The 15,530-nt window shown below is 55.3% G+C and overlaps 9 protein-coding genes across 9 annotated transcripts; 6 read left to right on the top strand and 3 right to left on the bottom strand.

Annotated features, from left to right (window-relative positions):
- Positions 1-295: 295 nt before the first annotated feature.
- On the top strand, positions 296-1,288 carry LTR77_008021 (uncharacterized protein; the record flags this gene model as incomplete). The annotated part of the gene is made up of 2 exons (XM_064805255.1): positions 296-573; positions 628-1,288. The coding sequence occupies 2 exons, from the start codon at positions 296-298 to the stop codon at positions 1,286-1,288; spliced, it is 939 nt and encodes a 312-aa protein (XP_064656360.1).
- An 85-nt stretch (positions 1,289-1,373) lies between these two features.
- Positions 1,374-2,678, bottom strand: NPY1 (NADH pyrophosphatase; the record flags this gene model as incomplete). Its single annotated transcript, XM_064805254.1, has 2 exons — positions 1,374-2,053; positions 2,117-2,678. 2 exons carry the CDS (start codon positions 2,676-2,678, stop codon positions 1,374-1,376), a joined length of 1,242 nt encoding a protein of 413 aa, XP_064656359.1.
- Positions 2,679-3,621: 943 nt separating this feature from the next.
- LTR77_008019 (uncharacterized protein) lies at positions 3,622-4,674 on the top strand (the record flags this gene model as incomplete). Its single annotated transcript, XM_064805253.1, has 1 exon — positions 3,622-4,674. The coding sequence occupies one exon, from the start codon at positions 3,622-3,624 to the stop codon at positions 4,672-4,674; it is 1,053 nt and encodes a 350-aa protein (XP_064656358.1).
- Positions 4,675-6,307: 1,633 nt separating this feature from the next.
- On the top strand, positions 6,308-7,351 carry LTR77_008018 (uncharacterized protein; the record flags this gene model as incomplete). Its single annotated transcript, XM_064805252.1, has 1 exon — positions 6,308-7,351. The coding sequence occupies one exon, from the start codon at positions 6,308-6,310 to the stop codon at positions 7,349-7,351; it is 1,044 nt and encodes a 347-aa protein (XP_064656357.1).
- Positions 7,352-7,444: 93 nt separating this feature from the next.
- On the top strand, positions 7,445-7,903 carry LTR77_008017 (uncharacterized protein; the record flags this gene model as incomplete). The annotated part of the gene is made up of 1 exon (XM_064805251.1): positions 7,445-7,903. One exon carries the CDS (start codon positions 7,445-7,447, stop codon positions 7,901-7,903), a length of 459 nt encoding a protein of 152 aa, XP_064656356.1.
- A 653-nt stretch (positions 7,904-8,556) lies between these two features.
- On the top strand, positions 8,557-9,640 carry LTR77_008016 (uncharacterized protein; the record flags this gene model as incomplete). Its single annotated transcript, XM_064805250.1, has 4 exons — positions 8,557-9,056; positions 9,112-9,228; positions 9,278-9,411; positions 9,471-9,640. 4 exons carry the CDS (start codon positions 8,557-8,559, stop codon positions 9,638-9,640), a joined length of 921 nt encoding a protein of 306 aa, XP_064656355.1.
- A 136-nt stretch (positions 9,641-9,776) lies between these two features.
- On the bottom strand, positions 9,777-11,173 carry LTR77_008015 (uncharacterized protein; the record flags this gene model as incomplete). The annotated part of the gene is made up of 4 exons (XM_064805249.1): positions 9,777-9,939; positions 9,995-10,207; positions 10,265-10,890; positions 10,946-11,173. The coding sequence occupies 4 exons, from the start codon at positions 11,171-11,173 to the stop codon at positions 9,777-9,779; spliced, it is 1,230 nt and encodes a 409-aa protein (XP_064656354.1).
- An 871-nt stretch (positions 11,174-12,044) lies between these two features.
- LTR77_008014 (uncharacterized protein) lies at positions 12,045-12,941 on the top strand (the record flags this gene model as incomplete). Its single annotated transcript, XM_064805248.1, has 2 exons — positions 12,045-12,572; positions 12,603-12,941. The coding sequence occupies 2 exons, from the start codon at positions 12,045-12,047 to the stop codon at positions 12,939-12,941; spliced, it is 867 nt and encodes a 288-aa protein (XP_064656353.1).
- A 1,304-nt stretch (positions 12,942-14,245) lies between these two features.
- Positions 14,246-15,245, bottom strand: LTR77_008013 (uncharacterized protein; the record flags this gene model as incomplete). The annotated part of the gene is made up of 2 exons (XM_064805247.1): positions 14,246-14,882; positions 14,935-15,245. 2 exons carry the CDS (start codon positions 15,243-15,245, stop codon positions 14,246-14,248), a joined length of 948 nt encoding a protein of 315 aa, XP_064656352.1.
- Positions 15,246-15,530: the final 285 nt, after the last annotated feature.

The following is a 15,530-nucleotide window of genomic DNA, read 5'->3' as shown; positions in this document are numbered from 1 at the left end:
TGCACTGTTGAGGTTATATTCACTCGAAGAGCTGTATACGAGTATTCAAACTGCGGCCATCGAGCAGAGATGGCATTGTGATTCAACCTGCGTATACCGCAACATTTTAACGATTGTGTGGAAGTATTGCGTAGTGCTGATCAGGGCAACGATATATTCAAATAACAGACCTCTCTTGGACGTTGGAGGAGGTCAACCGGCTGAACTTCGGATCAAGCTCGACCTTTGAACCTCCAAGACTCCAACTCATATCGACATCCATCTTCTTACACCACCCCACTGTACATACCTCACCATGGCCCTTCCATCCCGCTACTGCCCTTCCTGCCTCTCCTCTCTCCGCCCAACACGCACCGCCCTCGCCTTCCGCCCCTCCCCCTTCCTCGCACAACACCAACAACCCCCCCAGCAGAAACGCCATGCCACCGGCCTCCCCTCCGCCCGCGCCGCCATGTTCCGCAGCAAGAACAAGGACAAAGAAGGCGCCGCGAGACGGAAGAAGAAGGCGCGCGCCCATTACACTCAACCGGACTTGAAACAGGCGCTGCAGTTTAGTTTGGTGGATGCGATGCGGTAAGCATCACGCATCGCTGGCTCTGCCGAATAAGACTAATAGGGGGGTTTTAGATACCTCCGCGCAGCCGAAGTAGGCCGTCCCCCAACGTCCGCCAAATACGAACTCCACATCCGCCTGCGAACCGTGAAGAACGGCCCCGTCGTCCGCAACCGCATGCGTCTCCCCCACCCCATCGACACTACCACGCGAATCGCTGTCATCTGCCCTCCCGACTCGAAGATTGCGAAAGATGCGCTAGCGGCTGGCGCGCAGGTGGTGGGCGAGGAGAGTATCTTCGAGGCAGTGAAGGAGGGCAGGATCGAGTTCGATCGCTGTCTGTGCCATACGGACTCCCTGCCGAAGCTGAGTAAAGCCGGCGTAGCGAGGATTCTTGGTCCCCGCCAATTGATGCCGAGCGCGAAGACGAATACGGTGGTGAAGGATGTCGGGGCGGCGGTGAAGGGGATGGTGGGCGCGAGCGAGTACAGGGAGCGGGAAGGGGTGGTGCGGATGGGAGTCGGGCAGCTGGGGTTCGGTCCTGAGGAGGTGCAGAAGAATATCGCGGCGTTTGTGGGGGCGGTGAAGAGGGATATCGGGGCGTTGGCGGATCGGGTGAGTAAAGGGGTACATGAGATTGTGTTAAGTAGTACGAATGGGCCGGGGTTGAGTTTGAATGGGGAGGTGAGGGGGGAGGGGAGTGTGGACACGAGGGATGTTAGTGTGGTCAATTGAGATGGATGCTGGAGAAGTGTAAGATCTAGACGAGGCCTCTGTACAAAACTGTCTATACTAGGCATATATCCAAGTCATCAGTCATCTACATCTTCGTCGTCCCACTAACGAATCCATTCGCAACAGCCGACATCAACTGGTGAGCGATGGCAGTACTTGGGGGCAACCTCAAATCGCCCTCCTTGTACTCCGGTCCTGCGTCCTCGCCCAGCCCACTCGTGCCTACTCTTAGTGCATGCCGTACCTCCTCAAAGGAGCACCACTTCGCATCACCCAGCTCAGGGTCATTGCCCAAATCAACCTTCTCGCCCTCCGGAATAGCCTGTCCAATAGCTCCAATCATCAAATTCGCCGGGTAAGGCCACGGCTGCGTCGAATGGACAACCACTCTCCCAACCAAAATCCCAGCTTCCTCATATACCTCCCTCCTAACAGCCTCCTCAATACTCTCCGCTGGCTCCGCGAACCCAGCAAGCGTCGAATACCAATACGGCGGCCACGCCTTCTGACGTCCCAGCAACAGCTTATCAGAGCTACTATTCACGATCGCCATAATGACCGTCGGATCCGTGCGCGGGAACGACAAATTCGAGATGCCCTTCCGCGTGACGCAGGCCGGGCGTTCGGAGGTCGCAGAGGCGTCCTTTGGTGGGCAGGCGCGCTTGAAGCCGCCGTTGACGGACATGGTGCGTTGGCCGCAGGCGGCGCAGTAGGGGTTGCGGGCGTTCCAGTCGAGGAGGGCGCGGGCTTCGGCGTAGATGGCGGCTGGTCAGTCACCACATATTAGCAACCTCACATCTTGTTACGGAGGAAGGAGGGGCGAAGTACCCTGACTGGCATCAATATCCATGACCCTCCCCGGCGCGAAACCCAGCCCCTTCTCCTCCAGTCCTTTAATCAACTTCTCACACTCCTCCTTCAACACCCCCTCCCTCGGCGTAACATCCAGCGCGAAATACGGCGCCCCGCAGTACCGGTTCTTACTCTGATAATCCAAACCTTCCTTATCCTTCTCATCGATCCCGAGAAAGACCATCTGCGGGATATACCTCCCGCTGTCAAACTCCTCAATCGCCACCTTCTCCGGCTTCTCGTACCTCCCTTCCCCGACAATACTCTTCACATCGTCATATTTCACGAACTGCAGTTTCCCGCCTACTTTCGGCTGCGTGGACTTGGGGATGAGCGGCTGCAGATTGTTGCAGACGAGGATGCTGGTGGAGGGGTGTTTGAGCGCGCGGGACAGGAACTGGTGGTCTTCGCGCAGGAAGCCGACGCGGTTCAGGGGTGAGCCGGAGAAGTAGTTTGCGACTTCTTTGCCGAACTTGCGGGAGAGCATGGAGTCGAGGGCGTGGTGGGCTGGTTCGGGGTTGGCGGGTTGTTCGGGCATGGTTTATCGTGATAAGGGAGTGGTATGGGCTATCGCATTGAGAGAGTGGTATAGGAAAAGAAGTGAAGTCAACAACTTACCAGAGCAATGTGTACAGTAATCAGACTTCCCACTACGACTGCAGCGTCTTCGGCAGAGGGGTACATGTAGTGGGGGTATGATGTTGTTAGCCGGACTTGTGGCCTCGGACATAAGATGCTGAGCGGATAAGCCCGCCGGCGAGATCAGACTTCAGCTTGACTTCAACTTCACTTTCTCTTTCTCTTCCTCTCATGCAAACCGCCCAAACCGAGGCTCTCCCCGACATCGTGACACCCCAAGAACTGGCTAACATGGTGTCCCTGGACGAACCTTCCTGGCTGACACGTGCTTGCTCGAATACTAGACACAAAGACAGTGGCCCCTGGGCTCCATGTCTGCTTTGTGTGTCAACACTGGTCTTCCATCCGCAGCAAACAGGAGTACTCTCCTGCTCTCAAAAGCTATGAGAGTGATATATGTAAGTAATGAAAATTGGGAGTGTTTCAATTCTCTGCGAGAGCAAGTATATCAGCATAGGTATATACAGCTTACCCGCGCATCTACTGGCAGCAGGGTGATACGAACCAGCAAAATGCCGTCGTCATCAGTGCTGTGTCCCACCGTAAGGCAGGGCATTCATGGTGTGGCATCTTTCAGCTGCTCGCTCCCTCGAGATAGCTGCTTTCGGTGGCATGAATATCCTCACGTGCGCTCCCCTCTTCTGCATTCACTTGCAATCACATGCTTGTGCCCACCGGCCACGAGATCCTTGCGGCCCGCTTCACAGCCGCTCTCACCTCAAGTTTAAGCTCCTCCTTCCATCGCTTTCTTTCTCCCTCCGCCTTCGACAAGAAGCTTCACACACTACTACCCAAGACGCTTCACAAAACAATTCCCGCCTCTCCCCTTCGACAACAGCATTATGTCACGCACCAAGCAGCGCAAAGCTATGCAAGCCAGGCATGCGCGCTGGGAACGCAACGCGGACGTGAAGCTACGGGTCTTCCACTCACCACCCTTACCTGAAACATACTCCGGGGTGCCGGTTCCAACAACGGCACGGGACTTCTGCAAACCTCACCGCAAGGATGCAATCCACACCCACGCTCGACAGCTGGTTACTGCGTACAACAGGAAAAGCCTGGCGCACTTCACCGGTCCGCTTCACATCGAGGCTCTCGTGCACCATCAGACGACATTCGAGCCCGGATCAGCTGTCGAGATTCTCGGGCTGACCTACCGGAAGTCTGTCATCCTCATTCCGTTCAGGGTCATCCTAGATGAGCAGACCAACTCTCCAACTCTAGCATGCGAGGTGAAAGGCGGCTGGCAGTTCTTCGAAGAATGGCTGAGCATCTTCAAAGCACCCCCGAATCGCAGCTTACGCAAGAATGCGACCCAGATCCAGCAACAGTGGTGGGACAAGAACGGCAAGACGTTCAACATCATGGGTCTGCCCGTAGAGCTTCGGAGGTTGATCTTCGAGCAGGCGACGTGTGTTGAGCACTTTCCGATACCCTACACCTACACAGACGACGTTCTATCCTACTGCGGCCGCGGAGCAGAGCTCTCCGGGCGTGATAATCCTCGTCGTAAAGCAGAGAAGAAAGTCATCGGGACTCCCAACATCAGCCTACTCTTCGCGAACAAGCAGATCTACGAGGAGATCAAGTCGCACCTACAGTACGCGGCTACCAAAGCCTTCGTATCTGAGTTCGGTCTTGGGAGCTACATTCACCCCCCCGAGTCCTCTAATATGGCCGGCCTGTTGAAGCTTCGGCATATTACACTCGACTTCGACGATGAGGAATACGTCCGCTTCTTCGGCTGCAGCTCTGCGCTCGGACGGGTCGATTTGGCGGAGGATGGCGGGGCTCACCTCCTAGAGAAGCTGCCCAGTCTCAAGAGCATTCGAATCCACTTCAAATCGCGCCTCCCCCACGATCACTGGAACTCAGGTCTTCTTTGTCTATAGGTACGCCGTGACACGGTGCAAGGCAAGCCCCAGCTGAACGACAGTGAAAACATCCGGCGCATTCAAGGCTTCGAGACGGCATGCCTTGCGGGCGTTCCGGAGTTCGTGCTTTGTTATGCCAAAGAGTATGTGGAACACATCGCACGGATCATCCTCACTGGTGCGATCAAGCCATCCGTCAAGAAGAAGTGGGGTACCATCTTCTAGGACACGGAGAGCAGGGCAGAACACGACACAGTCAATGAGAAGGAGATGTTCAGGAGGTCGGAGGTATCGCTGTCACTGCCACTAGATTGCAGATGCGCAGTGCCTTGTGGGTTTGAGCCGCATTATGGCATCGTCCGTCGCTGTGATGGCCTCGATACCGCAACTGAGGAAGCCGAGAAGTTTGATGCTGGGAAGTACGAGTTCGACAACGATCCGAAGTTGCTGGATACATGTACGGGAAAACGAGTTGCTAGAATCAAGGCCCGGGCACCTTTCCCGGCTCCAGGGTGGTAGAGGTGTGGTGGTTGAGGATGACCATAGATGCTAGTGGTCAACAGGCAAGGCGTGAGACGGAGCTTATGACAGTGGGTCGGCGAGTGTGCATGCATGCGTCGAGACATGCTCACATCACAGTACGAAAGACAAGAGAGATAGGCGAGTGCTTACAAGGAGTTTCATTGAATCCTAGCCGAGCTGAGCGGTCTCTGAACAGATACACGCGGCTTGTAGCAGGATGCATAATTAGACACACAATGCTTTTCCAATACACTAACCGTCTCAATCACGGTCTCACTACTCGTCAATTTTTTCTCGTAGCCGCGTGTAGCTCCACCTGTCAAGGATATTATTTCAATCTAGAGCCACGGCCATACAACGGAGATATCGGAGCGGATCAATGTCTAAGCGTGGACGTCAGCTTTATTTCGACTCCCAGTTGCTGCTATACCTTCACCACAAACGCCTTACCTCGAGAACACCTTCTCGACGTGACGGCGATATCAAGACAGGAGAACTACTAGAGCTATTGACTTTAGACATGTCACACCCGCAGAGACGCGTTTGCTCGGCGTCTAGGCACAAAGACACGATTTCCTCCCCTTTGTTGTCTGGTCTGTCTACTAAGGTCGGAGGTACATTGACGGCAAACAGGAGCAGTAAGTCTCGGCAGGAGTCTTCAAAAGTTCACCAGTCTCCTCAACAGCGTGCGTTTGGTTCTGTAAGAGTAAGTATATCGAGTCCGCTTTCCGAATATAACGATCCTCTCCTGCGAGGGCAACAGACATTTATGGTCAAGCAGAATGGTGCATAAAAGGTGCTCTATACGCTCAGAACAAGAAGTCTTGACTATCTGCGGCATGCTCGCCGCCAGCTTCTCCTGTTCATATGCTGCTAACCTCAAGGTTGCAGTCACGTGCGCCTTTCCTCTTTGCATCCACTTCCGATCACATGTCAGGACTTACGTCACGCGTTCATTCCAACACGCCAGGCAGCCGCGCTCGCCTACTTATAAACCCCGTCCTCCCCTTCGATTCTCACCACCTTTCGACCGACAACCTCTTCTTTCTGATCCACACCATAGACTTCCAGCATACCTGCGACCTTCGAGCGAGCGCGGCATCTACGTTACGCTCCGCGAGCCACTCCCATGGCTCGCGAAAAGCGCGACAGTGGTCCTCACGGGCACAGCAGCAGGGAGACAAAAGTGGGGGTCCACCCAGCACCACATACAGAACCTTGCTCGACACCCCACCGCGTCGTCACATTCTGCGAACCACATCCTGACGACATCATTTTCTCCCACGCTCGCCATCTCCTGGTGGTCCACAACAAGCAGAGCTTCGACCATTTCACCGACCCACTCAAGGTAGAAGCGCTCGTGAACCTCCCAACGGCGACACTATGGCGCGAGTCAGCTATCGAAGCGCTGGCGCTCACATTCGACAAATCCGTCATTCCAGTGCCTTTCAAGCTGGTTCGAAACAGAGTCTCTGCGTCTTTCACGTTGAAGTGTGATGTCAAAGGCGGGTGGAGGTCGTTCCAGGAGTGGTTGCGGGAGCTCAAAAGTCCTCCGAGTCGCCATTTGAGTGGCAAGAAAGCCATCAGGATTCAACAGCAGTGGTCGAAGAAGAATGGCCAGCCCTTTAGGGTCATGGACCTGCCTGCGGAAGTTCGTATGTTGATCTTCGAACAGGCTGTCGGCGTAGAGCACTTTCCTATAATGGAGTTGCTGCACCCTCGTAGTGGTTCATCTTACTATGGGGAGGGTGCTCAAAATTCGACCGATGATGAACCTCGTGTCGGTACCCGGCTGAGACGCATTGACCCACCTAATGTCAACCTCATATCCAGTTGCAAGCAGATCCTACAGGAAATCGGACCTTTCATGCGTCACGGTACTACAAAGGTCTTTCAGACCCTGACAGACCTGGAACGCTACACCCTCCACAACAGATTTCCCGAATTCGGTGGGGTGCAGACTCTTCGTCATATTACAATCGACCTCACAAACTACGACCTCGCCGAATACCTCGCATATGTGGATGATGATACCAGAACGATGCAAAAGGCGGTCAATCTTGATATGGCGCCACTTCTCGGAAGACTACCCAACCTCAAGAGTGTGTGCATACACTTCAGATCTGCTGTTTCGCCTCCGTACCAGGAGTCGTCCGACCCTCTTAGCCCCTGAGCACAGCGGAGCCGGCTTGATGGTGTGCCGTAAATTGACGAATTCTCTCTCGGAAGAATCGAGGGTTTCCTCTACACGCCATGCCTCGCAACTATGGAAGACGCAGTGCTTCCGTCCGCCAAAGACCACCTCGAACATGTCCCCCGAATTATTCTGACCGGCGCTATCAAGCAATCGACTAAGAAGAAATGGGACGCCATCTTCCTCGATAAGGAGAGTAGAGTAGCTAACGATATGACGGAAACGAAGAAAGACCTAAGTCTGGTCGAAGCTCCACTCTGGCATCTGCCTGCATGCTACTGCGACCTGCCTTGTAGATTCGAGCCTTACTACGATATCGTTCGTCGTCGCGAAGGCGTGCAAGACGAGGATGAGAAATTCGATTCGGCACAGTATGAGTTCAACAACGAGGTTATGATGCTAGATGCGGTTACGAGAAGACGAGTCGCTCGAGTGCGTCCTACGTCACGAAAGCGTTACGACGGGGTGGAAGACTGCTGTGGAACCGGTAGAGGAAGGGAGAGTGGTTCGACATGGAAACACGGTGCATAGCATTCGATGGTGGGTCTGGACTACAATCTTCTGCTAGGTAGAGACAGATGCAGGCGATACGGAAGGATGTCAGTAGCACGGACGTATCAAAGAACACACGATCAGACAGTCACAGAATGGTTTACAGAAATTCAAAGCACAGGCTCGTTATCTTTCGCTTTGCATCAAAGTAACCTCGAAAGCTCCTTCTCCTTGAATTCCAAAGGACTACCCTATTTTCTACGTTGCATGTCAGAATCTATGTAGCGCTCCGAGGCAACCAACCTTGACCCAAACAAGATGACAACCGAGATGAAGTGCATCAGACTCCCCTGCACAACCCCAGAAAAAGGATCAATTGAAACCAGAGCTTGGACACTTCACAACGCCTTCTCCAATCTACACCAACGAGATGGGACAGCCAAGCGCACCGTCTGTAGATCATACCGACAACCACGTTCGTGCGACAAAGGCGCCTTGTGACATAAGGACTCGAAATAGCAGGATTTGGTTGTTCAGCATCAGCAAAGCAGGTCATATACCCACGAATCCTCGAGAGCAGTAAGGAAGGCTTGTACAGCTATCATGTTCATTCATTCATTCATTCATCCTGTCCAAGTCCAACTACAGTCCTTCCTTTTCAAAGTCATTTTTTCCGTGGTGCAGGCATCACAATGTACACTTCAACCTTCCTCCCCTTCCTCCTGCCACTAGCGCACGCCCACATCGCCTCCTTCGCCAAAGGCATGTATTGCCGCTCCGGCCTCACGGGCGAAAACAACCTCAACAACAACCTCCCCATCGCCCCGCTCTACCAGCTCTCCAAAAAGGACTGGTGGTTCCAACACGACCGCGGCTGCGACGGCGCTCCTCCACCCAAGGGCGAGTTCCTGGAGATCCCTGCTGGTGGCAGTTTCACGGTCGAGCACGCGAATAACCAGGCGTTTACCTCGTTGTCGTATGATGGGACGGGGGTGTCGCGGTGGCCGGATGGGGCACAGCATCCGCGGGATTGGCATGGGGAGTGGGATGGGGCGGAGTGTTTGCCGGGGGGTGGGTGGATACATGCGGTGAATCAGAGCAATGCGCAGGGGACGGCTTTTGCGATTGCGTATGAGTCGGATTTGAGTAAGATTGAGATGGAGGATTTGACTGTGTTTTCTGTGTTGGAGCAGTGAGTACCGATCTCCACACGACTTGTTGAGAAGTTTAGGCTGATCATTGTGCAGCACGCCATGGCACAGAGAAGCGACCTACCAGGTCCCGGCCGGCATGCCTGCCTGTCCGAAGGGCGGGTGCACTTGTGCCTTCCTCTGGATCCCTAAGGGCTGCGGTCAAGCGAACATGTCAGTAGCCCTAAACGGGGATCGAAGGTGTACTGACACAGTGGACCAGGTATATGCAAGGCTTCAAATGCAAAGTCACCAACCCCGGCCGCAAGCAAATTGCCAAAGCGAAGCCGCCGGTCTGGTGTGCGGATAATCAGAAGAAATGCCGAAAGGGCGCGAAGCAGATGATTGTCTTCAACCGTAGGTGGACCTCTGATAAGCGTGGGTGTATTGGCAGAACATGCTGACGGAATTGATAGAGCTCGAGGGCAACAACGTCAATCACCCCGAGTTTGAGACCCCAGCCTACAACCACATTGCCGGTTTTAAGCTAGGTGCGCAGACCGATATCTTCAAGAAGACATCTTCCGTCCGCAATGGACGCCGCGAGCTAGTGAAGGTGCGGTCGCTGGCTGGTCTCGAGGGGTAGTCGTCCATCTTCCGAGAGATGGCGGCGATTTATAATCAACAGGCATACGGCGGGTGGAGAAGCAGGCATGCTGGAAGGAGGTTGAGCAGTCTTATCATTCATTGTACTCATATTTCCAAACCAGTACCTTCCCCACTCACGGCGACCACACAAGCTCCAACAGCGAAAGCTGCGAATTCCTCAACGGCCACACCCTCTGCAACTGGAACCGCTCATCCGCCCGCGCAAACAGCGCCTTCCACTGGTCCAGCGTCCGCTCCCCCGCGTTGAACAGGGCAAACATGCTGATGTCGAACTTCCTGCACTAGGGTTAGCATCTCATCCTCGCAAGGCACAAGAACTTATGAAACGTACAGCAAGTGACGCTGCGAAGTCTCCGGCACCGCGCCGAAGGGAGGGACGACCGCGTCCACGATCAGGATCTTCGTCCCTGCTTTCAAGACTGGGACCAGGGCTTGTAGGATGCGAGCCGCGTGCGTGTCGCTCCAGTCGTGCAGTACCCAGCGCATCATGTAGGCATCGGCGCCTTTGACAGGCTGTTCTTTGAAAAAGTCGTGGGTCATGAATCTATGCAGGATGAGTCGTCAGTCGCATTTTCCTTGCTCTGCGATCAGTTCGACCTACGACACGTTACAACCCTCGCGCTCCTTGGCTGTCTTGACAATTTCATCAAGATCTTGCACGATAATCTTCAAGTCCTTATGCCTCTCAGCAATCTTGAACGCGACACCACCCGTCGAGCCGCCCGACTCCACCAGAGTCCCAGCTCCGAGCTGTTCAAACGGGTAGTCTGCACCTATATCCTCGTCGACGGAGAAGGCGCTCATCGTCTTCGCGAAGCGCTCCGCCCGCTCCGGTCGCTCGGCCAAGATGTTCCAGAAGGTCGTTGACGTGCGCTTCTCCGCTAGGAGGAGGGCCACCTGATCCATGTCCTCGGCGCCGGGCCACTTCTGCAGAGCGTCCGCGATGAACCTCCAGGGCTGCACGATGTCTTCTTGGATCATGCCCACCAGGTTCTGCATGCCTTGATCGTCCCGCATGAGCTTGGAGAGGACGGAATGGGAGATGTAGCCTGGTCGCTTTTCTTGGAAAATGCGGTGGAGTATGCCGTAGTGCAGGAGCCGTGTCAGGACGTCCTGGTCAATGCCGGTAGATTTCGACAAGTCGGCAAAGCTGATGTCGCCTTCTAGAGGGACCTTGCTGGCTATCCCGAAACGGAGAATCATGTCGTAGATGGGGATCGGCGGAAGCTAGATGGGTCAGTATCATCGGACCGCAAGGCTGGAGGTTGCGTCGTTTACTGACGTGATGATTAAGGACTAGCCCTATAGGTCCGCGAAGCAGGTCGTGGAGCTCTAGACCGAGATCTTGGAGCTCGAGTGCGATGGCTTCGGCTTCACCACCTAGGGGCGCGTGCGAAGCCGCTTCTGCGTCGAACGAAGGGCATGGTAGATTGTTCTGAGATAGATAGGCGCTCAGCTTGCCAACTCTATCGTTGATGCTTGAAGCTAACGTAGTTAGACGGTTCGCCATTGCACTTCGAATGCAGAAATATGAACAAAGAATTGATGAAGAGTTGGCACAACACGACTCAGTGATGTGTATGACACTTACGGCTGGGGAACGGAGGGAAACCAGCACTGACAGGAAGCCTGCAATTTATAGGCCCACAACTCGTCCAGAGCATTGCAGTGGTGATTCCACATCCGCTCTGGCGGAGCGCACTGAACGTCGTATTTCTCGAATTTCGATCGCAGCTGGTATGCTTTCAAGGCATTGGGGCCGAATCCAAGATAACGGGCGTAGCTGGCTGCATTCGACTTTAGTTCTAGTGCGCTTGGAGGATGAGCTTGAAGGCAACGGCGTATGGTCGAGTCGAGATACTGCAGACTGGTGGCCATTGACAAGCCATTGACAAGCCGGCGATAGTCCTCCGCCGCCAGGGCTGAAGGGATGGAAGGGTAGTGGCTGTCCTTGCGAATACAGATCACCACGACGGGCTGGTCACCGAGCTGTTCCATGGACTGCTGCCTCTCGCGTCCAGATTCCACAAGCAAGCAAATACTTGGTCTCTGCAAGGCGGCCGTATTTGAACAGTGAGACGGCAGGACGGCCGCATTAAATCGTCTTTGCTCTGTAGCCGTGTCGGATCTCCTTGAAGTTGCTCCATATCGTATCGTCTTGTGAGAGGAAGGCACTCCAAGTGGCATAACGCTTCATGAATACGTGTCCGACGAAGGAAGAGCCAGTCATGTCAAGTCAAGAAACAGGACTGCTTTCTGCGTTGACGCCCAAACAACTCCCAAGACCACGACTATCCCCACCGACCCTCATCACCACCTACAAATAGACAACCTTCCCAACCCGCCCGTCCAAGCTCCCCCACCCGCGCCGCCACCAAACCATGACCGTCGCCATCACGCAAAACCAGCTGCAAGTCCGCGAAGGCACCATCGCCTGGCGCTACGCCGCCGTCGACAACGAAAACGAAGACTTCAAACGGCCAATCCTGCTGTTCATCCACGCGGGGGTAACGGACCAAACGCTCTGGGATGCCCAGGTGCAGTATCTCGTCGACAAAGGATGGAGTTGCTTGACGTTCGATTTATTGGGGTTTGGGAAAAGCCATGCCAGTGAGGAGTACCTGCGCTCGAGACCCAGGGAACCGTTCAGCACGATTGAGCATTTGGATTTACTGCGGGAGGAGGTTTTGCCCAAGGAGGCGAGTGTGATTCCCGTCGGGTGCAGTATCGGTGCGAGTCTTGCGCTGGGATATACTGTTGCGAGGCAGGGTGTTGTTGCTGGGTTGTGTGCGGTTTCTGGTGGCGTGGGGGGATTCGAGTATCCCAATACTGACGCTGAGGACCGGATATTCAAACTTGCGGACGATCTTATTTCGGACGGCGATGTGCAAGGCGCTGCCAATTTGCAAGTACGGATATGGGGAGATGGCCCTCTGCAGGAACCTGGACGGATGGCTGAGCCGCTCGCTGAGCAGATGCTGAAGTGGAATATCGAGATTGCAGCTCGCGAGTGCTCGAAGACTGGTAGCCTGGCTCTGGATACAGTAGAGCCCGAGACTCCAGCAGGTCACTTATTACACACCATCGAAGTACCTGTTGCCGTGGCTTATGGGGCCTATGATGAGACCTACACTGTAGCAGCGATGAAGCATCTTGGAGAGCATGTTCGCAATGCCCAAGTCAAGGAATTCGAGACGGCACACATGGTCAGCATGGAAATGCCTGACGAATTCAACAAGTGGCTAGGGAAGTGGCTACAGGCGCAGTTCCTGGATTGAGCGACCAGACTGCGGCCTACTACCCATTCGAAGTTCAACACTGGAGCACGAGATTGGAAGACCCCTTGCACTGTCTTCGCGATCTCATACCCACAGCAGTTCATCGAGCAGCGAGGTCAGATGAACGCCCGCGCAGGAGGTGTCCCACATATGCGCTCCTTCCGCATCGGGCATGGTAGGTGAGGTCTAGAGTTCTATCAGCAGACTGTTTGATACCCAAATTTCATGTCCATAGCAATCAATCGTCAGACTCATCCCTCTCCCACCCCCTCACTACCTCATTCGGCCGTGAACCCGTCGAAATCGTAGCCGTAGCACCAAGCACAATGCAACCGCATCCCTCTCACCCCAGCAACCTCGACCTCTCAGTCAAAAGCTCCTGCTCACTTTTCTTCCCATCCGCCCTCGGCGGCCCCCTCCAACTCCTCCACCACCCGCTCACCCACCCAGGCCTGTTCCACCCCTTCACCTCCCATCCCACATCCTCCTTCCACACCCTCTCCGTCCCACCCCTCGCCCCGAACCCAACACTCCGATGCACCATCCCCAATACCTTCACAACCCACCTTCCCACCAGCACCGCCAACAGCGTAGCCACAACCGCCACGATCACGGAGAGGAACGTCGACGTGGAGCATTTACACCCAAATCCCCTCGTTCTCAGTTCGAAGCCTTCGTCCCAGATGGGGCAGATGTTTGGATTAGAGATTGGGGCCAAAAGGGAGAGGGAGGAGGGGACGGGGACGCAGGTGGAGGAGATTGCGCACCAGCCGCAGGCGCGTTGACTGTGGAGGCAGGGGTGGCCTGGAGGGGATGTTAGAGGGGTTTAGGGAGGGGGTTCGGGGAGGCGGACAGGAGGAGTGGGCCCAGCAGTGGGCTAAGTGGGAGTCGGGGTCGTTTAGGGATGAGGTGTTCATGGTGGGCGGGCGGTTGAGAAGGGATGTTTGTGGTTGTGGTTTTTCTCGTGGAGGAGATGGAAGTTTGTGGTGGCGATTGGGAAGTGAATCGAGGCGGGGTTGAGCAAAGCCAATGCTCAAGAGAGTCGACAGTGGACGGACTGTTTCCTCTAACGACAACAGAATTTTACCAACAACGCACAACGTCAGTGGTTCTGTTCGTAATTGATGGTGTGTGGTACACGGCCTATTCCAAGCGCGTTCGTGATCGCATTGCACTAGTAGGTAGCGAGCGATGACCGCGACCATGCAACGTCGTCTGTGAGTCCCACGCATATCCTGATATCTGTACAGCCCACCACTGTGTCATGCAAAACGCTCAATCGATGAAGCAACATCCATCCCGCATCACGAAAACACACTCCCCGTCCCCCACCCTCCACCCCCAAAGCCTCCACCCACCCCACTCCCACCCGTCGGGCTCCCCCTCCCCTTCTCATAAAGCCACTTACTATTTAACCCCACACTCGCCCGCGGGTTCCCCACCTTCGTCGGCGTCCCGCTCGGATCAAACTCACTCAAACTCAACGGCGACCCCCTTGGATTATAGCTCAACCTCCTCCCCGCCGCTGCAGCGTTCGAAGGCGTCCCCGAAGGCGTCATCGGCGACCCGCTGGCTCTCCTCTGCCCCTGTCCACCAGATCCGAAAGGCGACATGGGCGTGCCGTAGCCGCTTAAGGGACTCCCGCTCGCTTGGGCGCGGAGGCTGTAGGGGCTGCCGCTGTTGCTGCGCGGGGTGTTGGAGCGGGAGTAGCGGGGCGGTGTGATGTATTGTGCTTGCTCGGCGGGTGTGGCGGGGCGGTTGAGAGGTGGGAGGCCGAGTCGAGAGCGTTGGGTGGGGTCGAGGGGGATGTCTTCGCAGAGGTCGGGTTTGCGGAAGAGAGGGGTGAAGGCGAGGGAGATGTTGGCGACGATGAGGAGGCGGAGGGTCAGGAGGGTGTAGGTATCGTAGGGCCGGAGGGGGGCGGTCAAGGAGGTGGGGATGCTGGGGAGGGGTTGTTAGTCGGAGTGATAGTAGGTTGGAATGGGAGACTTACAGGCTAGGAAGCCAGACGCTGAGGAGGAGCACGACGAGGTTGACGCCGATGGTGCGGACATTGCTGTTATCGAAGTTAGAGGCGCTTTGTCTTCTGATGACCTCGTCCATGCGCGGGTGCTGCCATCGTCCTGGTGTGGCGGGGGAAGAGGGTTGTTGTGAAGGCGGTGTTCCGGTGGGTGTTGAGATTTGTCTGGGCGTCAGGTTCAGCTTGGGGAGGGTAATGGGTGAGGTCGTCGCTGGTGTCGCCGGCTTTTGTACTGTCAAGCTGTTGGAGGAGGAGGACGAGCGGACCAGAGCAGTAGTCGACATTGTTTATGCTGTTGTGTCGGCTTGTTCCTCCGTGCTTCTCGCGGTCGCGAGCTGTCGCGAGATTGTGTTATGCTGCGCTGTGGTAGTTAGTGGTTAGTCTGTATCACGGCGACGTCGTTGTGTTCAGCGCATCTTGCTAGTGTTCAGTCGAAAGACGTTGCTATGCGTGAATCGTGAAGCTCAACTTTCAGGCACGCGTAGCCTCTACTAGCGCCTCGCTTCTTCCCGAGGCTAGCTTCCGCTCGCTAAGCCCCGCAATATGACATCGGCCTCAGAGGACAAATA

This window comes from Saxophila tyrrhenica (assembly GCF_035928015.1).
Source record: "Saxophila tyrrhenica strain CCFEE 5935 chromosome Unknown scaffold_13, whole genome shotgun sequence".
Taxonomy (NCBI): domain Eukaryota; kingdom Fungi; phylum Ascomycota; class Dothideomycetes; order Mycosphaerellales; family Extremaceae; genus Saxophila; species Saxophila tyrrhenica.
Note: the sequence above shows the minus strand (reverse complement) of the source record. Positions and strands in the feature narration are given on the sequence as shown.